At 48.2% G+C, this 27,628-nt stretch overlaps 1 protein-coding gene across 1 annotated transcript; it reads left to right on the top strand.

Moving 5' to 3' along the window:
• The first annotated feature begins 1,159 nt into the window (after positions 1-1,159).
• PTAFR (platelet activating factor receptor) lies at positions 1,160-22,741 on the top strand. Its single transcript, XM_015544646.2, has 2 exons — positions 1,160-1,314; positions 19,483-22,741. The coding sequence occupies exon 2, from the start codon at positions 19,528-19,530 to the stop codon at positions 20,554-20,556; it is 1,029 nt and encodes a 342-aa protein (XP_015400132.1). The 5' UTR covers positions 1,160-1,314; positions 19,483-19,527; the 3' UTR covers positions 20,557-22,741.
• The last annotated feature ends 4,887 nt before the right edge of the window (positions 22,742-27,628 follow it).

Here is a 27,628-nt window from a genome sequence, read left to right as displayed (position 1 = left end):
CGATTTGTCCTTTGAGATGCATTTGTGGCTTCGATAAGGTACAGTTGCAGGGTCCCAGTCGGCAGGAGGAAGCTAGCCCAGTCACGCAGGGCGGAGCTGAGGCTGGATCCTGAATGGCGAGGCAGGAGCCTCTGCTGGCTCTGCTTTGCACCTGCCTCGCTTGGGGACCCTAGTCGCGTCTAGGCCTGCTTCCCTCTCTGTGTAGGAGGGTGTTGGGTTTGGCTGATACGTGAGCACCTTGCTTTTGTAGGTAGGGTCTTCCACAGTGCCTGGTGCCTGGGCGTACTTAGTAATTTCCTGATTGAATGAATGAGTGGGTAAATGGACTGGAAACTGAGGCAGGGAGCGCTGGCTCATCTCTCACTTACGTCCACACAAAGCTTCCACCCAACTGACTTTCTCACGCACACAGGGACACGAGCACGCACGCACTCACATTCACAAACTCATCTGCGTTCCCCCAGTCTGTTGCCCACACCTATTCACCCTCACTTACTCCCATGAACTGGCACGGTGCCAAACTCCTGCTCGGGGTCTTGGGGCACCTGCTCCCTCCTACAGCCCCTCAGCACGCTGGTTCCTCGGGCTTGGTGCTTCTTGGTGACCAGCGATGCCCAGCCCAGTCACGCCACTGACCACGGCAGAGCTTATGAGCTCCTCCCTTCTCCCTCTTCGTGTTCTAGCTGTCTCTCCCTCTCCGCCTTTCTTTCATTTTTTTCCCTCACACCCATCCACAGACACGCAGATGTGCACGCATGGGCACCAGGAACACGCTCACCGTCTGTCTCATCACGTTCTCCTTTAATTCCCTTGGTTCCTGCCCTCGTGTCTCCTCATTCCTCTCACGCTCTCTGTCTGTGTTTACATCCGTCTGCCTTTCTCTGTGTGCCTCTCTCCTCCCATCTCTCACTTCTTTCCTGATTGTCCCCCCTCTCTCCCTCTCCCGTTTGCTTGGTCACTCACTTCTCTCTTCCTCGCTCTCATGCTGTTTCTCTCTCTCCTAAGAATATGCGCTCTCACTTTCTGTTTTCTCTCTCTTATCCCAGCTGCCTGGCATGCTGGTCACTGCCCATGCCCCACCCTGCTCCTGGCTCTGTGAGAACCCTCTGAGCAGTGGCCGGGGCCCAGTGACCCGGCGTGGAGGTTCCTATACCATCTGTTGGAGGAGCCCCAGGGTCACAGTATTTCCTCCGGGGGGTGACTTGGCAATGGTGTGTTCTGTTTCCTCACTTCTGCAATTTCCAGATAGCACAGAGGCTGGGTCTACAGACAGACGCTCAGATTCTGCTGCTGCAGCCACTGTTCCTGATACAGGTAAGGGGGGTGGGGTCCCCGCTGTGGCTGAGCAAGGGGGAGGCACGTGAAAATGTACTCGGGACACTGAGGTCCTGCCCCTGGCCTGCGCCTAAGCAAACGGGTGTTTCGGCATCTTCCTCGGGCCCGGAGTCTCGGTCGTGTTTAGGAAGGATTCTTCGTGACCAAACTTGCCAGGAGATCCAGCTCCCTTCTTTGGTTGTCTGAGGCCAAGGCAGTGCTGAAGTGACCTCAGAGACCTCACTGGGAGCTGATAATGGTGATGACAGGGAGCTGTCTAGGTCTCAGAGAGCCGGATGCCATCTACCTGACTAGCTGTGTGACCTTGGGCAAGCGGTGCTGCCTCCCTGCAGTTTCCTGCCTCGTCGAATGAGGACGATGTTGTCTCCCCAGTGGGAATGTCTGGAGACCTAGAGGGCATGTTACAGGGCTGGGCATTTAGGAACTCACGAGCTGCTAGGCATTCCTGGGGGATGATGAAGAGACCCAGGTTATTTGTACAGAGGGCCTGGCTCACAACCGGTTTCCCACAACAGGTCCCAGGTGGTAGGGACAGGGCACAAGCCGGTCTCCCCTTGTCCTTTGCTGGCAGGAGGTCCAGAGATGGGCTTGGTAGAACTGGGGTCATTGTCCAGACACTTGCTCATCTGTGAAGGATGAGGGAACCAGTAGAATCTCTCTGTAAGCATTCAGGCAGCTCTGAAATTGCTCTGATTGAATATGCAGCTGTGTTCCAGATACTTGGCATGTGTGTGTGTGTGTGTGTGTGTGTGTAAAGAGAAAGATGTCCCTGCCTTTAGGTGCCCAGCCAAAGAAAGAAGTCTGCTCCGGCCATGAAGAAAATGGCCCTGGGCCTGGGGTGGGCAGCCAGGATTTTGACTTTAGCTGTTGTTTACAGATTGGGACCTTGGGCAACTCAGGAGCGTCTCTTTCCTCCTTTGTAGATTGGGGTTCAAAGTACTGACCTTTGGTTTTGTGGAGGAGGATAAAGTAAGAGGCTGGGTGGGAAAATGCTTTGTCAGTCTTAACATGCTGCACAAAAATGAACCAGTGTGTTACTGCCGACACCATAATCCTTACTCTAAATGCCTTACAGATGAGGAATTTTTGTTCATTGTCTTATCCTTACCCTTCGCCCAGAGTTTGGTGAGTAGTATAATCTTAGAATATGAATGAATAGATGAGTGATAAAGTTCGTATTTAGGAAGGACAGCAAGCCGGAGGCCCAGCATCTGGCCCCAGTTCTGCCCCCGATCCTGTTGTCACCTAGGGCAAATCTTTTCTCTTCTCTGGGCCTCAGTTTTCCCATCTGTCCAATGAAGGTTTGGGCAAGGAATTATACAGCCTATGGCATTAGTGACAAAATGAGCCTCCAGGATGGAGTTTCTGCTCCTGATTGGTATTGGGGTGGGAAGGGGTGTGATGAAAGGCTGGGATCCTGTCTGACTGTCCTTTTACAGTCAGGCTCCCAACTCTGCACCCTAGGCCTGTGAGGAGAAGGGGGTTCTCCTCTTTGTCTGTAGCAGCCCCTCCTACTCCCTATCTCCCCCAGCCCCGTGAGGGTTGGCTCAGGAGGGGCCACCAGCTGAGCCATGCCATGGGAGCACTCCCTGACTGGTCCCGCGGCAGTGTGTCGGGGTTAGGGGTGGAGCCCATTCCCAGAAGGGCAAATGCTGGGTCCCCAGCCCAGCCACCTCTCTGACCAGTCACCACTGGGTTCCTTGGCAGCATGGTGGGAGGGGAGAGAAGTCTCTGGTGAATCTTTGTGTGTGCACGTGTGCCTGTGGTTGTGTGATGTGGCCTGGGGAGTTGGCTCTGGCTACAGTCTCATGTGTCTGTGGCACGAGCAACCTGCAGGGGGGTCTGGTACAGCCCAGCAATTTCCAGAAGCAGAATCGCTAAGCAAACCAACAGCAAGGTTGGTGTACCTTTCTTCCTTTGTGTCTTCAGCCAAAGAGGATCCAGAGAGAGAGAGAGAGTGAGAGAGAGAGACTACATGAGGGGAAGACTACCATTTACAACCCCTCCCCACCTTCTCAGTTCTGCAGGAGGGGGACCCTTACTTAGGGCCTGCTTTTGGTGCTAAGCTCAGTTGGCTGATGGGAGAAGCACATCAAACATCTGTGCGGGGCCCCTTTATAGTTCATAAAGTCCATTTGAATTTATCAAGTGCTTTACTGTTTCTGAACCCTTTATCACTCCTAACCATCTTACTTTCTTTTTACAACAATGCTTGAGGTTGCCCCTGCCCCCACCACTTTTTAGATAAATATCACAAGGCTCAGAGCAGGGAAGAGACTCACTGGCTCAAGGTGGTGGCAGGTGTGGCTGAGGCCAGAGTCCAGGGTCCGGATCCAAATCCTGTGATCTCTCTTCATCTACCCCTGGTTGCTGCTGGTTTGGTGCATGGCTGATTTGTTCACTCATTCATTCATTCATTCATTCAATAAGCATTTTCTGAGGGCTGGGGAGGAGCTCACAGTTACTGAGCTGTCACCACTTGTGTAGATTGCTTCATTCTGTTCTTACAACGACCTGCTGAGGAAGGCTTTATTATCACCCTTTTGCAAATGAAGAAAGGGAGGAGGCCCTGAGAGCCAAACCACAACTAGGAAAGAACAGCCCCGGTGACGGTGACGATCCTGGTCTGTGTGACCTTGAGGCCTATGCCCTGTACCCTATGTTTTCCCTTGGGCCAGGCCCCGGGTACCCACGAGGGCACCAGCAGGACTCAGGAGCGCCCAGGCTGGGAGGCGTAGTCCTTTGGTGGGATTCCTGGTATAACGGAAGCACTGGGGAAGCCCACAGGAGAAGAAGTACATCTCACTCCCTCCTCCCTGCCCTGGCCTACTTCCCAGAAGCGAGGAGGAAGGAGGGGGACTCACATATACCCTCTGGGCATTTGGGAGTCAGAAAGAAAGAACCAGGCCAGGCTCAGGGTCCCCCAACTCCACAAGGATGTCTTAGACCAGCTGAGCAGAGAGTGAGTCTCACCAGCACAATATATATTCCTGGGGTCAGGGAAGGGCCCTCTGTGAGAAGGGAAATTGGGAAAATCTGGCACCCAGACCAGCCCCGCCTCTAGGGCCCTATACTCTGTCCCTGACCTCTTCTGGACAAAGAATTCCATTCATTCATCCATAAATGTACCCAGCATGGTGCTGGACTCCTTGAATTAAACACTGTGGGGAGCCCAGTGCAGAATTCACGAGAGGTCAGGACACTTGCTCCCTTAATTTCCCCTTCAAATCCTCTGCTTCTTGCAGAAATGGTAGTGAAACCACTCCACAAGGGGACTCTTTAAAGAGTATGGCAGCATGGCCAGGCCAGGGCCCAAATGTCAAGCAACAGGGGAGGTCAGAATAGAAGTAACTTACTTACTGAGCACTTACTATATGTCCAGCACGTTCGTTAGAGGTTTATCTGCCTTCAACCTCAGGGCTATCCTGTGAGGTCAGTGCTGGTATTATTGTCATTTTCTACATGAGAAAAGTAGGACTCACAGAAGGGAACTGATTAAACTATCTTGTTTTAGAGACCCCAGGGAATCTAAGGGCTGGTAGTGATTGAGGCTGGTAGGTGAGGTTTTGGAAGTGAAAGGTGAAGGACAAAATGTGACTGTGTGTGTGTGTGTGTGTGTGTGTGTGTGTGTGTATTAGCCGATGTTCCTTGAATGTTCGCTGTGGAGGAGACCCTACCGTACATACTGGTGAAATGTCAGAAGTCTTGAACCCAGGGAATTCCCAACCCAAAGGAAAAAGAAACCAACATCCATTATAATGCAGTCTGATGTGTTGTGTCATGGAACCTCTATGGAACCTCTAACTCTGTGGGGAGGGGGGAGGGAGCGGGTCGAGAAGTAAGACTGACAATAGCCAACATTTCTTGAGCTTTTATCATGAATCAGGTATTTTCTATTTAATCCTTATAACAACACTATGAACCAGGCATTCTTCTTCTGCCACTTCTTATTTTTATTTTGACAGATGAGTAACGAGAGGCCCATTGGAGGTTAAATTAATTATCTTGAGTAAGAATCAGCTGACAGCATTTTGCCAACTGCCACCAGCTGCCTTAACGAGATGTGACTGTCCCAGTCACAACAGAAAAGCCGTTGATGGTGAATACCGTGAATGGTGCCAAGCACGTTACACATATTATTCATAGAATATTCACACCACTCTGGGAAGATATGTGCTTGGAATATCGTCAGCTCCATTTACAGGGGAAGGACCTGAGGCTCAGAGGCTGATGTGCTTGACGATGGTCACAAGCCGAGACAAGACACAGGCAGAATTCGAACCCAGGATTGTCTGATCAGAGTCTGTAGTCTTTTTTTTTTTTTAATTTTTTTTTTAACGTTTATTTATTTTTGAGACAGAGAGAGACAGAGCATGAACAGGGGAGGGGCAGAGAGAGAGGGAGACACAGAATCTGAAATAGGCTCCAGGCTCTGAGCTGTCAGCACAGAGCCCGACGCGGGGCTCGAACTCACAAACCACGAGATCATGACCTGAGCCAAAGTTGGACGCTTAACAGACTGAGCCACCCAGGCGCCCCTTTGTTTTTTATTTTTGAGAGAAAGAGTGAGAGCTTGGGGGAGAGGGACAGAGAGGGAGAGAGAGAGAGAGAGAGAGAGAGAGAGAGAGAGAAAATCTTAAGCAGGCTCACAACGTGGGGCTCGATCTCACAACCATAAGATCACTACCTGAGCTGAAATCAAGTGTTGGACACCTGACTGAGCCCAAGATCTTGTTTTCAGTTCTTTTGAAAGTATACCCAAGTGAGATTTCTGAGTCATATGGTAGTTCTATTTTTAATTTTCTTATGAAACTTGTACTGTTTTCCATAGTGGTTGTATCATTCTATATTCCCACCAACAGTAGGCAAGCATTCCAATTTCTCCAAATCCTTACTAACACTTGTTATTTTCTGCTGTTTTGATAGTGGCCATCTGCCAAGTGTGAGGTGATAATGTCGTTGAGGTTCTCGTTTGCATTTCCCTGATGATTAGTGGCGTTGAGCATATTTTCATGTGCTTGTTTGCCATTTGCATATTTGGAGAAACTCTTCTGAAGTCCTTGGGTCCATTTTAAAATCAGTTATTATTATTTTGTTGTTGTTATTGAGTTGTAAGAGTTCTTTCTATATTCTGAATATTAACCCCTTATCCAATGTAAGGTTTGCAAATATTTCCTCCCATTCTGCAGGCAGCCTTTTTCTTTGTTGACTGTTTCCTTTGCTATAGACATTTTGAAAGTTTGATGTAGCCCCATGTGTCTATTTTTGCTTTTGTTTCTTGTGGTCCTGGTGCCATATGCAAAGTAATTGGTGCTCATTCCAGTGTTATGAAGATTTCTCCTTACGTTTTCTTCTAGGAGTTTTGCATTTAATATATATATTTTTAATGTTTATTTGCTTTTTTTATTAAAATTTTTTTTTTAATGTTTATTTATTATTGAGAGACAGAGAGACACAGAGCGCGAGCGGGCGGAGTGGGGGCGGGTTGCAGAGAGTAGGGGGAGACACAGAATCGGAAGCAGGCTCCAGGCTCTGAGCTGTCAACCCAGAGCCCGATGCGGGGCTTGAACTCACAAACCGCGAGATCATGACCTGAGCCCAAGTCGACGTAGGGCAGGCCGACTGCAGATCCCCTCCTGTCAGGTCCTCCCCACAAGGCAAGGAGTTTTTAGATTCATGTGTAAATGCCCACTTGGAGCCTGTGTCCCTCCCACACCCCACTTCCCCCAGGCTTGCAGTGCTGTGAGGAGCTGCTGATGCATGAGATGTGCGTGAACTTGGATATGAGTGATTTATAGCTTATAAATATTTAGACTTTTGTACTTTTGACCCCAAATGACCCCAGAATGTTAGGAGCCAGTCTGGCTGGTAAACCCAGCTTCCCAGCCCAGTTACTGGGGAAGTAACTAGCACATACTTTCTTCTGCCCAGATCTGGGTGGTCCCTCCCCTCTGTTTGTTCAGCTGAGGATGGGAGTCCTTTCTCCAGGTTCCAGGGGGACAGATGATGTTCCCAGACAGAAGGGGAATGGTAGGGTGTTGGGGCTGAATGCTCTGTAAGGTAGAGGGTGGGAGATTCAGATGGCAGAATTCTTCTGTCTCCATGAGTATTTATGGCTCCCCTCGCCTACCCCCAGCTGAGAGCTGGGCCTCGGCTGCTGCCAGACTTCAGCCATCAGGGAGCTGTGCCTGCGTGTGAAATTGATTGGTCTGACCTGCAGCCTTCTTTCCCTCTAAATGCTCCTTCCCTTCCTGACCTGTTGAAAGCTTTGTTGGCATTAGCCTAAGGACCTGTCTAGAGGAGACAGGAAAGCCAGTATGTGGGTTAGAGCCCCTGGGACAGTGGTGACGGTAGTCCCCTTCCCTGGCTTCATGCGGCTGAGCCAATGGGGAGAGGGGGGCCTGCTGGTCATTGTGACCACTTTGCACGCTCAGTTTTGGAACCATTGTTAAAATTGCAAAATTTTGCAGTTGAAGAAACTGAAGCTCAGAGAGGTGAACTCACTTGCCCAAGGTCACACAGCACGCAAATGGCAGAGCACGTATAGAACCCAGGTCTTTCTGACTCTAGAAAGGGGTTGTTCTCCCCATCCTACGATGCCTTCCCCAGAGAGACTGGACACGTTTCCTTCATGCCGGTTTCCTCTGTATAATCATCAGGGGCGTGGCCATTCATTCATTCAGTCCCTGGTGTCTGACATTGAAAATAAAGAGATGAAAAAGACCTAGTCCTTGCCCTCCAGAAGGTCCAGACTGATGAGGAAATGGCCATAGAAATTAATATGTAACAACCCATTGTGCCAGGTGCTGTACTAAGGAACATTGCCCAGGACCATGGTGACCTGGAGAAGAAGCCTACTTATTCTGCCTGGGACAGTCAGGGAGGGTGTCTTAGAGGAAGCACTCTTTAGATTGGGTCTTAAAAGATAAGCAAGATTCTGCTAGGTAAACCAATAGGCAAAAGGCACTCTCAACAGGGGCCCAACAGCATGTGCAAAGGCACCGAGGTCTGAGAAGAAATGGAGTTTTTAGAGAAGCAGCAAAGCGTTCAGTGTGGCTAGAATACAGGGCAAGTTGTAAAAGAAACGCTGGTGGGAGATAAGGTGGGAAAGGAGCCTGGACTCGGTCCTGGGCACTGGGGACCCATGGAAGGTGATAGATTAGTCGAGTATGTGGCTGGAAGCGTGTTGAAGCACAGCACGTCTCAAACTTCAGGGCACACACGAATCCCCTGGGAATCTTGTTAAAATACAGATTCTGACACAGCAGGTCTGGGGTGGAGTGTGAGATTCTGTATTTGTAACAAACTCATGTGTGATGCTGATGCTACTGGTCCAAGGACCACAATTTGAGGTAGGAAGGTTGTAGCCCTGTGTGGAGGCTGCTCTGGGGAGCGGGCAGCTACTGGGACCCTTCTTTTCTTTTCTTTTCTTTTCTTTTCTTTTCTTTTCTTTTCTTTTTAAGTTTATTTATTTATTTTGAGAGAGGGGGAGAGAGCACAAGTGGGGAAGGGACAGAGAGAGGGAGAGAGAGTCCCAAGCCGGCTCTGCACTGTCAGCACAGAACCCAACGCAGGGCTTGATCTCACAACCCACGAGGTCGTGACCTAAGCCAAAATCAAGAGTCGGACGGTTAACCGACTAAGCCACCCACGCGCCTCTACTGGTACTCTTCTGTCAGGGGACAGATCAGGCCTCGACCATCTTCTGGAGTCAGTCCTCTTGCAGCTCTCGCAAAGAGGTCAAAATTGTTGGCTGCTAGGTATTTGTTCACTCAACAAATGTTTACCAGCCCAGCTCTGACCCAGCTTGTGTTGTTGGCGCTGGAGATGGAGAGAGGAATAAGAAACACCACTTTGTGGTCCACATCACTGCCGTCTCTTGCCTCCCAAATGGTCTCTCTGCTTCCACTTTGTCCCCTATCATCTATTCTCTGTCTTGCAGTCGGGGACTCAGATCATGTTACTCATCTGCTTGACATACTCCAGGGGCCCTCCAGTGCTCATCAAATAAAATGCAAACTCCTTACCACCGCTTAGGAACCATTTGGGTCTGTTGCCCTCTGATCTCATCCAGATCCTCCCATTTCTCGCTCCCCTAGGTCCACACTGACTTTTCAGTTCCCTGAACATGACACCTTTATTCCTATCTTGGAATATGATGAACTTACTCCTGCTGCAGGCCCTTTGCACATGATATACTTTGCGTAGAATACTCTTCTAGATTCTCTCTTGACTTGTTCCTTCTCATTTTTTAGATTTCAGCCAGGGGAAGATCTGGGTTTTTGCAGGACCCTAAAGGTTATACAATTTGGGAGGCCCTCTTGAAGAAAAGCTACCAAATTGCAAATACCCAGTTAGATACAAGACCTAGGGAGGGGCCTTGAAGTTTACACTTCATTGGCCTCTTGGCAAATCTTCCTCTGGTTTTGTTTATAGGTCACCTCCTCTGAGAAGCCTTCCCTGGTCACTCTATTTAAAGCAGCCCCTTACCCAATCTTCATCATGTCACTTTTTATTTCTTTTATTGAACTCATCACAATTTGAAATTATTGTGTGCTTTTATCTCTCTACTTGTTTTTGTCTGTTTTACCTGACTAGAGACTAAACTCTTCGAGAGCAGGGAGCTTGCCTGTTTTATTCCTGCAGAATCCCCAACAAAGTGCCCAGTACCCAACAGGATATCAGTAACTGTTGGGTGAATGAATGGACATTTTCTCTGCCCTCCAGGAGCCACTGTTTAGTGTGGCAGGAGGACAAACAGGCAATTTTGATGATATAAGAAGCTGTGAGCGATGGGAACTCAGAGGACGAGCCCTTAACCAGGTCTAGGGGCAGAAAGCAGGGCATGAAAGAGGCAGGGAGGCTTAGGAGAAACTAGTTGGAGGAAACGGGGCCAGGGCAGTCTTCTTCTTCTTCTTTTTTAAAAATGTTTATTTATTTTTGACAGAGAGAGAGAGACCAGGGGAGGGGACAGAGGATCTGAAGCCGGCTCCACACTGACAGCAGTGAGCCCGATGTGGGGTTCGAACTCACGAGCCATGAGATCATGACCTGAGCCGAAGCCAGACTGAGCCACCCAGGCGCTCCCAGAGCAGTCTTAAAGAGTGATTAGTAGGCAGCCGAGAGTGAGGGAAGCGTGAATAAAAGCACAGAGGTCTGAGCCCCCAAGACCCAGAAAAGACTCAGCAGTTACATTTTGGGTGATGTCAAAGGGTTCCAGTGCTTCAAAGGGACAGCTGGGTCCTAAGTTTGGGATGAAGGCTAAGACAGTAGGAGTCACAGGATCTGAGAAGGCAGCAGAAGTAGGAAGAGCCAGGGTGATGGGGACTGGAGTCACTGGGGGCAGAGCTTTAGGCAGAGACAGGAGTTCAGCCCAAGACCCACCCCCCATCCCTCCACACACACACTGATTCTGGCCCTATATCTAGAAGGAAGAGGCCTCTGCTGGGCCTCCTATAGGGGCCATGTGGACTGGGGAGCCTCTCGGGCCAGACGGACCTGATTACATCTTGTTACAGATTGGGTTCCAGGGAAGGTAACTGCGAAATGGAGATTAGCATGCAGGAATGTTTTTCCCGGAATATTTTAATGCAAAATTGAGATCCTATATAATTCTACCTATAAATACTTCACTATGTATACCTAATAAGGGATTAAAAATATAGAACCATAATATCATTATCACACCTAATAAAATTACCATTAATTTCTGAATTCCATCTGATACTTAGTCTGTGCTTGAGTTCTTCCACTTGTCTAAGAGATATTTTTTACAGTTACTTTGTTTTTTTATTTTTTTGAATGTTTATTTTTGAGAGAGAGAGAGCGAGTGGCAGAGGGGCAGGAAGAGGGAGTCACAGAACTGGAAGCAGGCTCCAGGCTCTGAACTGTCAGCACAGAGCCCAATGCGGGGCTCGAACTCACGAGCTGTGAGATTATGACCTGAGCCGAAGTTGGACGCATAACCGACTGAGCCACCCAGGAGCCCCTTTTTATAGGATACAAATAAGTTTCCCACAGCATTTAGTTGCTCAACTAAGCTTCTTATCTTTTTTCTTTTTAGAGGGGGTGGGGTGGGATGGGTCGGGGCAGAGAGAGAGAGAGAGAGAGATTCAGAGAGAGACAGAGAGAGAGAGAGAGAGAGAGAGAATCCCAAGCAGGCTCCATGCCCAGTGGAGAGCCAGACTTGGGGTTCTATGTCATGACCCTCAGATCATGATCTGAGCCTAAATCAAGAGTCAGATGCTTAACTGACGGTGCCCCTTTAAGATCCTTCTTAAGTTGACTGGTACTTTGTAGGCCCCTCTCTCCTCACCAGCCCCCCCACCCCTTTAAGCTTTAACTAAACCAAGCGTCTCAAGTTCCCTGAGAACAAGGTCCATCCTCTGCTAATCTTCCGGGCCTCTGCACACGCTGTCCCTCTGCCTGGGGCTCCTCGTCGGGCTAACTCCTTCTCGTCCTTCAGCATAGGGAGGGGGTCACTCCTGACCCTCAAGTCTGAGTACGGGCACCATTTCGGATTTACCCCAACTTCTGGAACCTCCACCATTCTTTTTTTTTTTTTAATTTTTTTTTCAACGTTTTTTATTTATTTTTGGGACAGAGAGAGACAGAGCATGAACGGGGGAGGGGCAGAGAGAGAGGGAGACACAGAATCGGAAACAGGCTCCAGGCTCCGAGCCATCAGCCCAGAGCCTGACGCGGGGCTCGAACTCACGGACCGCGAGATCGTGACCTGGCTGAAGTCGGACGCTTAACCGACTGTGCCACCCAGGCGCCCCGACCTCCACCATTCTAACACTCGTCACTTTACTTCTGAATCTCTCTTTTGCAACATGACCTGTGAGCCACTTAAGGGTGGAGACTGGGTCTGTTCTCTGAGGCCTCAGCACTCTGACCAGGGCCTGGAGCCAGTGAGTGCTTTGCTCAGTGACTACATGAGTGAGTGACTGAATGGGTGAGTTGGGCTAACCTGTGTGTGTGTTCCATTCACATGGTGAGAAAATCTTTAAAAAATCAATGAATGAAAAAAATTTTGTGATGAACAAAATACCAAAATTTTCTTTTTTTTTTTTTTATTAAGTTTTTAATGTTTTTATTTATTTCTGAGACAGAGAGAGACAGAGCATGAGCAGGGGAGGAGCAGAGAGAGAGGGTGACACAGAATCCAAAGCAGGCTCCAGGCTCCGAGCTGTCAGCACAGAGCCTGACGCGGGGCTCAAACTCACGGACTGTGAGCTCATGCCCTGAGCCGAAGTCAGACGTTCAACCGACTGAGCCACCCAGGCGCCCCATCAAAATATCAAAATTTTCAATGAAGACACAGGATCAGAACTGTGCCAGGCAGAGCCATATCAGAACTGGAGGCAAAAGGAACTCTCTGTAATACTGTTTTGAGTTTTCGAAAGATATTGCATTAAACATTATGTATCTTGATCAGTGAGGTTTTCAGCGTCTGCTTAAGATCTGCACTCAACGTGAATGCCTCGCAAGCCTTACCCTGGTCCTGGTCCTGGTGGGAAGACTTTCTCAACAGGCCTGGGCAGGCGTGGCACAGGGGACTGGGCCTGAGGCGATATCCTGGATTGGATTCTTTGGCTGCAGAAAGACAGTTTCCGGTGGAGAGTTGCCCCCACCCCACTAAGCTGGAGCCTAAACCCAAGAAGAGGAAAGGACTTATTTACGAGTGGGGTAGATGGTGGGGGTGAGTAGGGACATGACTTCCTCAAAGACCCAGAGCGAGCACACGCATTGCTCAGCTGTGGGGCTGCCTCCTCGCCTTTCTGAGGGCCCAGGAACAGGGTGCCCCAAGACATGAAGGTCCAGCAGGGGAAAGAAACAAGGCCAGTCTCAGATGGATGGGCATCTTGGGCTCAAAGGAAAGGTGGTGGGGGGAGGGAGGGGAGTGTGGGCTGAGATTGTAGAGCAGCGATTGTTTTTAATTCAAGTCTAAAATTTTAATTCTCGTATAGTTAACATCCAGTGTTACGTGAGTTTCAGGCATACGATACAGTGACTCAACAAGTCTACGTTACTTGGTGCTCATCACAATAGGTGCACTCTGTAATCCCCAACCCCCCTTCCCCATAGTAACCACCAGCTTGTGTCTTTTTCTTTCTTTGTCTTGTGGAGCAGCGATTTAAAAATCTTCCGGTCTCAGGGCACCTGGGTGGCTCAGACGGTTAAGCATCCTACTTCGGCTCAGGTCACGATCTTGCAGTTCCTGAGTTCAAGCCCTGTGTCAGGCTCTGTGCTGACAGCTCAGAGCCTGAAGCCTACTTCGGATTCTGTGTCTCCCTCTCTCTCTGCCCCTCCCCCATTCACGTTCTGTCTCTCTCTCTCTCTCAAAAATAATTAAAACATTAAAAAAATTTTAAAATCTTCCAGTCTCAGGATCTCTTTCTATCTTTAAAAATTATTGAGGGCCCCAGAGAGCTTTTGTTTCCATGGGTCGTATCCATCAATATTTCCCATATTCAAAATTAAAACTAAGACATTGGAAAAATTTTTGTTTTTAGGTATAAAAGCCAATAATGAACTCATTCCATGTTAGCACAAATAACATTTGTAGCAAAAAATAGCAACAATTTCAAAACATAAATAATTTAAAGTAGCCTTGATTTAAATTTCTTTGCAAATCTCTTTAAGCATGGATTTACTAGAAGACAGCTGGATTGTCCTATCTGCTTCTGCATTTAGTCCAGCATGGTATGTGTAAGAAAATCTGCCCTTGCACAGATATGTGTTTGTGCAGAGAGGGATATTTTGATATCTTTTTCAGATAATTGATGATATCTTGATACTGCATCAAAGCTCCACAAATGGTAGTTTCTTAAAAGTTAGTTGCAATGTGGAAGCCCCGAATCATATCAATGAACTGTCTGTAATCTGTTGCACAGCAGTGTATTGATTTGTTTTGGCCTTTGATTCCTTTTTTTTTCTTAATTTTTTTAATGTTTATTTATTTTTGAGAGAGAGACAGAGCACAAGTGGGGAAAGGGCAGAGAGAGAGAGAGAGAGAGAGAGAGAGAGAGAGAATCTGAAGCAGGCTCCAGGATTTGAGCTGTCAGCACAGAGACTGATACAGGGCTCGAACCCACGAACCGTGAGATCATGACCTGAACCCGAGTCGGATGCTGAACTGACTGAGCCACACAGGCACCCATCAGCCTTTGATTCTTTCGCCTAGGCCTAATTTTGAAACCTGTCTTCCTCATTTGGAAAATAACCGTTCGCTAAGTTATGCAGGTCTTCCAAATACAGATCTTTCATTAAAGGATTTTTGACAATTGCATTCATTCATATCACCACCAATCTCATCAGAAAATTCCTTAAGCACTAAGAAGCTGTCAAACTCATACTGACAAATACAATTTTCCCAAGATACCAGTTTTCTCGAAAATTCGAATTTTCTCATTGGCAACACATACTGTCATTTGTTTTCCGTGAGGTGATGGGTTCACTTTGTTCATATTTGAGAAAGTATGATACTCAAGTTTGAAAAACCACAGTCTGTCAGTCATTTTTTTCAAGTGGTAATGATGATCCAAAACAAAGTTCAGCTTATGACTCAATTGCTGAAGTGCTTTTCCTGAAGACAACCACCAACTTCAGTCTGTGGCAGAGAGAGAGAGAGCGTGAGCAGGGGAGGGGCAGAGAAAGAGAGAGACACAGAACCTGAAGCAGGCTCCAGGTTCCGAGCTGTCAGCACAGAGCCTGATCGATGCGGGGCTTGAACTCACGAACCGTGAAATCATGACCTGAGCTGAAGCTGGACGTTCAACTGACGGAGCCACCCAGGCGCCCCTCTTTTTTTCTTTTTTAAATTGAAGTATAGTTGATACACAATGTTCCGCTAGTTTGGGGCATCCAACACAGTGATTTGACAACTGTCTAAGGTTATGCTATGCTCACCACAAGGGTAGCCACCATCAGTCACCATGCAACACTATTAAAGTACCATTGACTATATTCCCTATACGGTACCTTTTATTCCTGTGACTTGTTCATTCCGTAGCTGGAAGCCTGCATTCCCCCACTCCCCTTCACCTATTTTGCCCATCCCTCCACCCCCACCCCACTGGCAATCATGGCTTGTTCTCTCTATGTATGGGTGTGTTTCTGCTTTTAGAGCTAGGTGTTTCTTTAAACTCGCCTATAAGTATCTTTTGAGCTTCTTCTTCAAGTGTTTCCACTGCTCCAGAGCTCCCAAAGAGATGGTTGTAATCAACTAGCCTTATCGCCCATTCTTTTATTCGTTGGTTCATGCTGCTGGGAATAGTGCTGAATAGACAGACAAGTTCCTTGTTCTCCTGGTGCTCAAGGTCAGATGGGAGAGTGTTATGAATCACACAAACACGAAGTGATCACAATGGCTCTAGGATTTACAAAGAAGTACAGGGAGCTTTGAGGCAGGACCGGACTCGGCCCCGTGAAGACCTCTCTGAAGAAGTGAAATTCACTTAGGGTCTGAAACATGAGCTAGAATGGCCAGGTGGAGGTGGTGCATGGTTAGGGAAGAGGGTTCAAGGCATCGGCATGGGTGTATGCTTGCAGGCTGACGTAGGAAAGGTCTGAGCACGTTTGAAGACCCACCAGGGAAGTCCAGTTTGACTGGAGCCTGGTGGGAAGATGGCAGGAGATAAGGATGGAGTGCGGCAGCTAGAGATCAGGGTTTGGGCCATCACGTGCCCCTCTTTTCCGTTCCTATAACCTACTCGGCTCTTTCTTGCCTCAGTCCTGGACAGATGCAGATCCCTCTGCCTGAAGCACTCTTCCTCATTCTGGTCTTAAAGGAAGCATCACCTCTTTTCTAAGTATATCCGTATTCCATAACAGCACCCCATTTTCTTTGTCTGGCAACTATGTTTGTTTATGCGGCTTTTGTCCATCTCCCCCATGAGACTCTTAGGCACAGAGCTGGATCCTGGCTCTATCCCTTGACAGCTGTGTGACCTTGAACAAGTCACATAAACACCCTATACTGTTTCCTACGCTGTAAAATGGGAATTTGACTTCCTATCTCAAAGGACTTTTTTGAGACTCAAGTGAGGCAGTGCATGCAGACGCCTAGCAGAGTGTCTGGCTCCGAGGGAGTGTCTTACTCCCAATGTTGTGCTCTCCTCACTGTTCTCTGATGGATGATGAGCCTTGGGCCTTGCTGAACCCCCTCCTCCACCCCTCACGCCCTCAGTCTCCATTCCACCCACAGTTGCAACACAAATATCAGAGAGACTTCCGGACTCATGTGGCAACACGGTGGGAGAAGCAAGAGAGGAGGTAGCAACTAGTTGTGATGGAGAGTGGATGGTGGCAAAGAGGGTGTTGGAAATAGACCAGACTTTGGGTAGTGGGATTATGCTTAGTTTAATCTTCCTTCTTTTGTTTTTTGTTTTGTTTTGTTTTTTTTGTTTTGTTTTTGTTTTCTTTGTTTGTTTGAGAGAGAGAGAGCATGCACATCCAAGTGGAGGAGGGGCAGAGGGAGAGGGGGAGAGAGAGAATCCCAAGCAGGCCACATACCTAGCACTCAGCCCGACTTGGGGCTCGATCTCACCAACTGTGAGATCATGACCTGAGCCAAAATCAAGAGTCGGACGCTTAACCCACTGAGCCACCCAGGTACCCCTAATCTTCTACTTTTAAAGGCTTTGTGTTTTGGGGCGACTGGGTGGCTCAGTCGGTTCAGCGTCCAACTTCGGCTCAGGTCACGATCTCACGGTTCGTGGGTTCAAGCCCCGCATCGGGCTCTGTGCTGACAGCTCAGAGCCTGGAGCCTGCTTCAGATTCTGTGTCTCTCTTTCCTTCTGCCCCTCCCCTGCTTACGCTCTTTCTCTCTCTCTAAGATAAATTAAACATCAAAAAGAAAAAAAAGACTTTTTGTTTTGAAATAATTTTAGGCCTTCAAAAAAGTTGCAAAATAGTACAAAGAATGCATGTGTGCTCTTTGCTCAACATTCTCTAATGTTAACAATTTATAAAACCATGATACAATGATCGAAACCAGGAAATGAGCATTGATATGATATTAACTAAATTACAGACCTTATTTGAGTCACACCAGTTTTTCCACTAATTATCTTTTTCTGTTCTTGGATACAATACACGATCCCACAGTGTCCTTAGTTATCATATGTCTCCTTAGTATCCTCTGTCCTATGGCAGCTCCATAGTCTTTCCTTATCTCTCATGACCTTCACCCTTCTGATCATTTTATATAATGTGTCACAATTGGCGTCTGTCTGAAGTTTTCTCATGACTAGGTTGAGATTATGCAGTTTTGACAAGAAAACCACAGAATGATGTTATATCTTTTATCATATCAAGGGTACCTGATGTTGATGTGTCTTACTAATGATGAGTTAATCTTAATCATTTCATTGAAGTATTGTCTACTGGGTTTCTCCACTATATATTTATCTTTTTTTTTTTTTTTAAGATTTTATTTTTATGTATTCTCTGCATCCAACATGGGACTCAAACTTACAACCCTGAGATCAAGAGTTGCATGCTCCACTGACTGGGCTAGCCAGGCACTCCTATAGTTTTCTTTAAAAAAAAAATTCTTTTTTTCAATGTTTATTTATTTTTGAGAGACACAGAGAGACAGAGCACAAGCAGGGGAGGGGCAGACAGAGAGGGAGACACAGAATCCAAGGCAGGCTCCAGGCTCTGAGCTGTCAGAACAGAGCCCAATGTGGGCTTGAACTCACGAACTGTGAGATCATAACCTGAGCCAAATTTGGACACGTAACCAACTGAGTCACCCAGGCTCCCCCAGTTTTCTTTTTCATTAAACGTTTTTTAAAATTACTATAGCAATAAATGCTCCTAAAAAGTTCAAACAGAAGAAGCATAAAATAAACTTTGCACCAAGCCCATCTCATCTTCCCAAAGGTTATTTAACCACTGTCAACTCCTAAAGGTATATCCTTCTAGATCATTTCCTAGCTGTCATATACATATATATAATGGGGCCACAAAAATCTTTAAAATTTTGTTTTACTTAATATTATCCAGGGACAACTTTCCTTGCCAGTACAATTAGATATAACTCATTCTTTCTAATGATTTGCTAATATTTCATCTTTGAGTCACCCAAATAGAATTCTCTGTACTTTCCAGATTTTGTATGAACACATAAATTATTATTATTATCATTATGATTTTTAAAAGTTATTTATTTTGAGAGAGAGAGAGTGTGTGTGGGAGGGGCAGAGAGAGGGGGAGAGAGAGGGAGAGAGAGAATGAATCTTAAGCAGGCTCCGCTAGAACTCACAAACCGTGAGATCATGACCTGAGCTGAAACCAAGAGCCCGATGCTTAACTGCTGAGCCACCTAGGTGCCCCCATCATTGTGATTTTTTATGGCAACTCTACCTCTAACATGGGGCTCAAACTCACTGATCTCGAGATCAAGAGTCACATGCTTTATCGACCGAGCCAGCCAGGCGACCCTATAGATTATTTTTTAATACAGAGAACATTTACCACTCAATTTTGTGTTTCAAATTTCATCAAGAGAAAAATATTCAGAAGCTGTTAGAAAAATAAACATTTTATAATATACATTTTCATATAGTTTATCATCAGAAGTAGATGATCCAAAACTTTAAGCCAAAATAAGTCGAAGAATAAGAAGGTATGCTTTAAAATGGAGCGCAAATTGTTGCCATTCTTGTCATTAATTGCCATTGATTTCATTGAATCTCAGATGCTGTTTATTTAATTTAATTTAATTAATTTATTTATTTAAAAAAATTTTTAATGTTTATTTGCTTCTGAGACAGACAGAGACAGAGCATGAGTGGGGGAGGGACAGAGAGAGAAGGAGACACAGAATCTGAAGCAGGCTCCAGGCTCCGAGCTGTTGGCACAGAGCCCAACGCGGGGCTTGAACTCACCAACCGCGAGATCATGACCCGAGCCAAAGTCGGTCGCTCAATCGACTGAGCCACCCAGCCACCCCTCAGATGCTGTTCATTTTAAAAACACACCATTATTTGCTTCAGAAAAAAAAAATACTGACAACTAATTAGAAGATACCGCGGTTTTAGAGCTTTTTAAATGTGCAAAGAGTGTTGGAACTGATTAAATGAGAAAGTTCCCTTTTGATCCTTCATTAACCAAAATTCCTGTGTGATCTTGCAGGCCAGGGCAGGATTCTATGACCAGCTGTCCCTTCCACACGTAGCGATGGAGCCAAACAATTCTTCTCATGTGGACTCTGAGTTTCGATACACCCTCTTCCCGATTGTTTACAGCATCATCTTTGTGCTGGGGGTGATCGCCAACAGCTACGTGCTGTGGGTCTTTGCCTGCCTGTACCCTTCTAAGAAACTCAACGAGATAAAGATCTTCATGGTGAACCTCACCGTGGCTGACCTGCTTTTCTTGGTCACTCTGCCCCTGTGGATCATCTACTACCACAACCAGGGCAACTGGATTCTCCCCAGATTCCTGTGCAACCTGGCCGGCTGCTTCTTCTTCATCAACACCTACTGCTCAGTGGCCTTCCTGGCTGTCATCACTTACAACCGTTTCCAGGCGGTGACACGGCCCATCAAGACCGCCCAGGCCACCACCCGCAAGCGTGGCTTCTCCGTGTCCCTGGTGATCTGGGTGGCCATCGTGTCCGCCGCCTCCTACTTCTTCGTCCTGGACTCCACCAACGTGGTGCCGAACCAGACCGGCTCGGGCAACATCACGCGCTGCTTTGAGCATTATGAGAAGGGCAGCACGCCTGTCCTCGTCGTTCACATCTTCCTCGTGATCAGCTTCTTCCTCGTCTTCCTCCTCATCCTCTTCTGCAACCTGGTCATCATCCGCAGGCTGCTCACGCAGCCGGTGCAGCTGCAGCGTAATGTGGAAGTCAAGCGCCGGGCTCTGTGGATGGTCTGCACGGTCTTGGCCGTGTTCATCATCTGCTTCGTGCCCCACCACATCGTGCAGCTGCCCTGGACCCTGGCTGAGCTGGACATCCAGAGGGGCAACTTCCACCAGTCTGTTAACGATGCCCATCAGGTCACCCTCTGCCTTCTTAGCACCAACTGCGTCTTAGACCCCATCATCTACTGTTTCCTCACCAAGAAGTTTCGCAAGCACCTCACTGAGAAGTTCTACAACATGCGCAGCACCCGGAAGTGCTCCCGGGCTACCTCGGAGACCGGCACCGAAGTGGTCATGCCGCTCAGCCAGAACCCTGCCAATTGTCTCAAAAATTAGTCCCTGATTGTTGGGGCCAGGCCCAGAGGCTTATCTTCCACGGACATCAACGGACCCGGGGGACAAAAAGGTCTCTGCTGTGTTCTGGGCACCTCCTCTCTGGGCACTAGCGACCCTTTAAGTGTGGAGGCTACCTCACCAAGGTGGGGGTGACGGCAGGCCCAGACTGCTGGGAGATCCAGAATTGCAATGTGCCCCGCCAGCCACCATTGGGCACGTGCCATAATCACCTTGGCTGATAACCTCACCTTGAGTACCTGAGTCTGATAGCTCTGTGGGGAGAGTCGGGGCCAGAGGCAGACCTTGGGGGCAGACTCTGAGCCACCCTGTTCACCCTACCAGGGCAGCAGCCCTGAGCCGGTGTGACCTGAACTTTTCGGCAACCACTTCCTTTACCACTATAATGGCAGAGAAGGGGGGGGTGGTTGGGGAAAGGGGGTACTCCCCTGGCCGTGTGGCAGGATCTCTGGGGAAAACTTGGAGCCAGGAGACTGCCACCTTGTCTCATTCAGAGGCACAAGGCCTTTGGGACGCTTCTTAGGGGAAGTGGCACAGTGGCACCTTTTCCAACTCATCCAACGACCCATCCTGAAAGGTGCCAGAGATGATAAGACGTGCATAGATCCAAGGCTAGGGTGGGGAGCTCACCTCCTCTGTACGGGCCTCACTTCGGGCTTGGGTCGGCTCTGTGGGAGTGCGAGAGACACGAGAGCCGCATCCATCTGTCTGTCTTAACAGTGAACCTTGATGAAGTACCTCCTGTGGGGCCGCTCCCCACTGGGGGTGGGCAAAGACCCCTCAAAGCCAAGTTTGGGGCATCCGGGGCACCGTGCTGCTCAGAGGCTCCCACGAGAAAGGGGACTTAGGCTGAGAAGTACCTGTGTGCGGGTGAGGCCTCCACAGTGGGAGAGGCCTGTCGGGTCTCCTCCACCACCTTGCTTTCTGAGGGGGGGCCCGCCTCCTAATTTAGCTTCCAGAAGGTGAGAGGAGCAGCTATAGTCCCAAAGGCCAGCAGCACTTTGTATTCTGGGTGCAGAAGAGAGGTGTCAGCTTCTCTTGAAGGTCTCTAGATGCCTGCTCATGATTTTCGGTGAATAGTTTCAAGTGAGCCTCTTCTCACAGCCTGAGCACCTGTGGTGTGAATACGGCAGCCACAGACCCAGAGGCTTGGAGGAGCCTCCCCTGGTCTCCAGAGCCCGGTGATTCTCCTGAGACGTCTTCCTCCCTTCCAGCCATAGTCCTCTCATAAAGTGAAATCCTTATTTCCTGTCTATCGGGCTGAGTGTGATAAATGCCTCACACTGGGCCAGTAACCTGCTGGGGTCTGGGACGGTAGCTGTGGGCTGAACTTCGCTGATGGTGACGAGGTGGGTAGTGCCCCAGAGTCGAGCTCTGTGTCACACAGACCCGGTTTCAAGTCTTGGCTCTGTCACTTCCTGCCACGGAACCGTAAGCTACATTTCCTACCTCATAGGGTTGTTATGAACCACGGATCCCGAGGCGGATACCTCTTGGTCAGGATGATTGCTCATCCCAGATGCCTCCTTCTTCTGAGAAGGTGTTCCCCTTGATCCTCTGATAGGAGCTGAATGGATGAGACGTGGACGTCTGGCTCCAGGGGAGCCAGTCAGGTTCTCTCCCAGGAATAGGCAGTCAGCTTCAGGGGTGCTAGTTCGGGCCACTTACCTGAAGACATACAAGTCTGGAGCAGGGCGTGTGCGTGCGTGTCTACACGCGTGTGGCTGTGGGTATGAGGTGGGGCAGGGGAGGGTGGGTGACAGCCGGAACATAATGGACAAACCGACCCCGCACGGAGAGAAGATGGAAACGCACAGAGCAAAGCGGAGACCAGAGGGAGCCCAGAAGCCTAGAGCAAGGAGGGGCCGGTGCCTCTCGGCCTGCTGCCCTCCTCCTCCAGGCCAGGCCCTTCTCCAGGCCCAACAACATCTGCATTCCTTCTTCTGGGTCCCATGAGAGTCCCTCGTCAGGACACATTCTCTTATTTTGCTCAAGCCTATTCGAATGGGTGTCTGCGACTTGCAACTCCTCTCCGAGAGAGATAAATGCTTGGATGTTAAAGCACCGTGTTTCTTGCGTTTCAGTCATTTGTGTACCCGCCTCACAACTTTTCAATATCTGTGTACCATCCGTCTGTATGTTTACTTCATAAATAGTTTTCTCTGCATTGAGTCGCTTTTTGATTCTTTTTTAAGAGAGAGAGAGAGTGCGCTCGTGCACAGGGGAGGGGCAGACGGAGAGGGAGAGAGAATCCTAAGCGGGCTCCACTCTCAGTGCCAAGCCCAACAGGCTCGATCCCAGGACCTGGGATCATGACCCGAGCCAAAATCAAGAGTCAGGCACTCAACCAACTGAGCCACCCAGGCGCTCCTGAATTGAGTCACTTTTTAAAACTTAAATCTATTGAAAAGCATGTTTTATAACTAAATTATGTGAGAATGAATGCCACCTGCCACACATAGAAGATGAACATAAACATAAAACATAACCATTTATTTATTTTAAATTGTTTTTAATGTTTATTTATTATTTTTGAGGCAGAGACAGAGTACGAGTGGGAGAGGGACAGAGAGAGAGGGAGACACAGAATCTGAAGCAGGCTCCAGGCTCCAAGCTGTCAGCATCTGCGAGGCTCGAACTCATGAACCGTGAGGTCATGACCTGAGCCAAAGTTGGACGCTCAACCGACTGAGCCAGCCAGGCGCCCTTTAAAACATAACTATTAAAAAAACTTTGTTTAATGTTTGTTTATTTTTGAGAGGGAGACACAGCACAAGCAGGGGAGGGGCAGAGAGAGAGGGAGACAGAATCCGAAGCAGGCTCCAGGCTCCAAGCTGTCAGCACAGAACCCGACGCGGGGCTCGAACTCATGAACCATGAGATCATGACCTGAGCCAAAGTCGGACACCTAACCGACTGAGCTACCCAGGTGCCCCAAAATGTAACTATTAAGATAAAAATGTTCTTGGTGTCCTGCCTCCAGTCCCCTCCTATGCCCTGCTGGCTGGCCTGGCACACTTTAGCAAACACGACTGTGATGTGTACAAAGTGCACAGAGTCTGCATTCAGTAAGTGCTCAATAAAGAGTAAGTCAGATAGTTCTGACATGGTAATTTGTGACTGCCCTTTTGCTTCTCTCAGAATGTTGCCCCGACACAGAGGCCATCTTCACTCCCCTGTGACCTCTGCCTGGTTGTGACCTTCTCAGATGCTTTCTCTTCTTGGCCACGCCCAGAACACCTCCTACAGGTAGCCTTCCTGAATTCCCTCAGGGAAGATAATTGGCTTCCTTCTTCCTGCATTAGGGCTGGGAGGGTCCAACTTTTGTATGTCTTTTTTTTCTTTTTTTAATGTTTATTTATTTTTGAGAGCGAGAAAGAATGTGAGTGGACGGGTAAAGAGAAAGGGAGACACAGAATCCGAAGCAGGCTCCAGGCTCTGAGCTCTCAGCACAGAGCCCAATGTGGGGCTCGAACTCATGAACCGCAAGATCATGACCTGAGCTGAAGTCGGATGCTCTATTGACTGAGCCACCCAAGTGCCCCATTTACATCTTAATTACTATGATTTTTGAAGTTTATCTGTTTCAAGGTCTGTCTTTCTGACCCTGGGGGCAGTATCTGAATCTTAACCATATATATAATCACAATTTCTCACACAAGGTCTAGGATTGAGGTCTGTCTGTCTGTCTCCAAAGCTTGCTTCCCCAGGTTGGAGCATTGACAGACATTTTGACATGTACATACACTTGTTTGGAAAGGGTTTAAGGAGGCAGTTGCCACTTCTGGGCCTGTACACTCTCCCACCTTGAAAGTATGCTTTTGTTTTGACCACCATTAAATACTTGCTTAAGAATAAAAGGGAAAGAAAGAAAGAAAGAAAGAAAGGGTTTAAGGAGAGTCTTGAGAGAGAGATGGGGAAGGAATTTAGTACATATCCTTTCAAAGTTCCATGTCCATATTTTAAAAGAAATTTCAGGGATTTTCAGACGATCAGAACATTAGAACATTTTGGAGCTAGGAGGGTCCCATCCCTTCATCTCACTGAGGGAAACATGAGGCTCCGAGGGGCACAGTGGTTGCAGAAATTACACAACACAAAGCTGCAGTGAACACAGAGCTGGCTGCTTGCCTGTGTCTTTCCCTTCTTGGTAACAAGATTCTGGGAAAAGCCGAATTGTAATTCTTTGGCTGAAACATCACCAACCAGGATTCCCAAGCCATCTGGCATATCCGGAAGGCCCCATCCTGCCCTGACCTCAGCTTCGCACCGGTGATCTCAGCTGGAGATTGCTGGTATAGGCAAGGAGTGGTCCCTCACCTCATCATGATGAGTCATAGACACAAGAGTGATAAGCGAAGGGCACAGTAGACCAGAACAGGGCTTGTTTATGCTGGTTTTTACTTATCTATGTTATATTTGTGCTTGAGACCTAACGCTACAAACAGATATAACAAAACCCTCTTGTAAAACGCTTGGTTTTTGTGCAGACTTAGTGTTGCTGTAATACAAATCATGTTTGCGTTGATATCCTGCTAGCAAGCCATCCTCCTCCCGACCCAGTCACCCATCCATCTGACGTGAAATGTGGGGTCCGGGAGCGAATGGTTAGGAAAGAATTCTTGAGACATTTTCAGTGCAAAAAAGGTGGTTTTATTAAAGCACGGGGATAGGACCTGTGGGCAGAAAGAGCGGCACTGGGGTTGTGGGGAGTGACTGATTACATACTTTCACGTTGGGAGGGGGCTGGGGATAGTGTGAGTCTCTAAGGAATTTGGAAGCAAGGTTTCCAGGACCTTGAGGCGCTAGCTGTTGTTAGGACAAAGTCGTGTACAACTGTCTAGTAAAATCTTAGTCCTGAGACCCTTCAGATATATATCAGTGGACCATATGCTTGGAGGATGATTGCTAACATATGTCGTGGTGGGGGAGGGTAGAGATAAAGGAAGTGTCCAAAGGGATTTTTGTTTTTATTCATGATTTATTTATTTATTTATTCATTTTGAGAGAGAGAGAGAGAGAGAGAGAGGATGAACGAGCAGGTGAAGGGCAGAGGAAGAGAGGGATTGAGAATCCCAAGCAGGCTCCACACTCAGCCCAACGCAGGGCTCGATCTCACCACCATGCGATCACGACCTGAGCCGAAATCAAGAGTTGGCTGCTTAATGCACGGAGCCACCCAGGTGCCCCTCCAAAGGGATTTTTATATGCTAAAGAAAATTTACAGGATCTGGTGGGCGGGCTACTGTGCCTTTTGCCTCCAGCAAAGTATTAGCATCGAGGCAGTTGAGTTCCTGGAGGAAGGTCACTCTGCCTGTCTCAAGTACTTGTCAGTGGGCTGTAAGTCGTAAGGAAATTTAGCTTTTCCCCTCTATTTCTTTTGCCTTTGTTCTCCACATCGCATTCATCCATGTATCCATTCATCCAGCTATCCAAAAATACGCCTATAGAGCACCTATTTTGGCCCAGTCACTGTGCTAAGCTGAATAAAATAAAGACTGCCTGAAGGAAAAGGACGTACTTTTTGTTGAGCCCAGATATTTGCTTGCCGTTTTCACCAGTCTTATCTCACTGAGTCCTTATCACCTCTGGACAGAGTTGGTCTCTTTGTGCCCATTTTGCAAATGGGGAAATTGAGGCTCGGAGGGCTTCAGGGAAGAGCTAGCAAGTGGCGGAATAATACTCAAAACCCAGATCTGCCTTAGTAAATATGGGTCCCTTCCCTCTCTCACCCCCTCCTTGTGACTGTACCCTTGCTCGAGCCCCTTCAGGCACTGTCCTGGCTTTGGTGCATGCTGGTGTATCTCTTGAGGGGAACAGCAGCTGGCGAGGGCCCCGCCTTGCTGTTTCTAATTTCCTCTTTGAGGGCTCTTGTGCTCTCCGTGCAGGCTCAAGCCCCGGAAGCAACGACTTTTTTCTGGGCTGAGACTCCTGTGGTCATTTAGGAGTGGTCCCGCAGGTAGATGGTGTACGTGAATGCAGTGTTTCAAAGAATTTCCGAAGCCAGAGTGTCACGGTCGCTAAAGCTAGAGGGTGCATTAAGTGGTCACGTGGATCCTGACATCTTCATCAGAGGAGAGAAAGGGGGGAAGGCTCAGCCGCGGCTGACCACTGACTGCGTGCCAGGCACTGTGAGGGGGGACTTCGCATCGTTACCTATGGATAAAACTGACTCTTCCCTCTGCCTGAATTACTTCTCCGCCCCCCCCCCGCCCCCCTCCAGGTATCTATCTGTATGACTCACTCCCTCGCCTCCATCAAGAGAGTTCAGATGTCCCCTTCGCAGTGAAGCCTGCCCTGACCACTTTATTTATTTAAAGCGGGAGCTTAAAGAGCGAAGTGATTCTCAAGGCCACGCAGTAAACAGCTGGGGTCGGCCTGGCTCCAAAGGCCATGTACTTTTCATTCTAAGCACGCTGACTTTCTCTGTAGACGGCTTTCAGGGCAAGCGAAGGCTTGTATCTTCCATGCTCCAGATGAGAAAAAAAGTATCGAGGAGGGAAATGACTGAATCAAGGTCACAGAGCAATGCCTTGGTAGAACTGGACTGTATGGACCCTTTCTTAGAAAAAATTGAGTCTCACACACAACGTTACATTAGTTTCAGCCGAACAACTTAGTGATTTGAGAAGGTTACACATTATGCTATGCTCACCATGAGTATAGCTGCTGTCTGTCCCATTACATTGCTATTACAATATCCTCTTTTTGTTAAAAAAATGTTTATTTATTTCTGAAACAGAGAGAGACAGAGCATGAACAGGGGAGGGGCAGAGAGAGAGGGAGACACAGAATCTGAAACAGGCTCCAGGCTCTGAGCTGTCAGCACAGAGCCCGACGCGGGGCTCGAACTCACGGACCGTGAGATCACGACCTGAGCCGAAGTCGGACGCTCAACTGACTGAGCCACCCAGGTGCCCCACAATCTCATCCTTTTTATGGCTGTGGAAGCATAGACCCTTTTTTTCACCTGTGTTTGGTAAGACACTTCCCTTGTGCATTTTTCTGTTTGAATGTCTGTTATTTTCTGTTATCACCTTTCTCCAGTCTCAGC

The sequence above is a fragment of the Panthera tigris genome, chromosome C1 (genome assembly GCF_018350195.1).
Source record: "Panthera tigris isolate Pti1 chromosome C1, P.tigris_Pti1_mat1.1, whole genome shotgun sequence".
Taxonomy (NCBI): Eukaryota; Metazoa; Chordata; class Mammalia; order Carnivora; family Felidae; genus Panthera; species Panthera tigris.
This window is presented reverse-complemented; position numbering and strand designations above follow the sequence as displayed.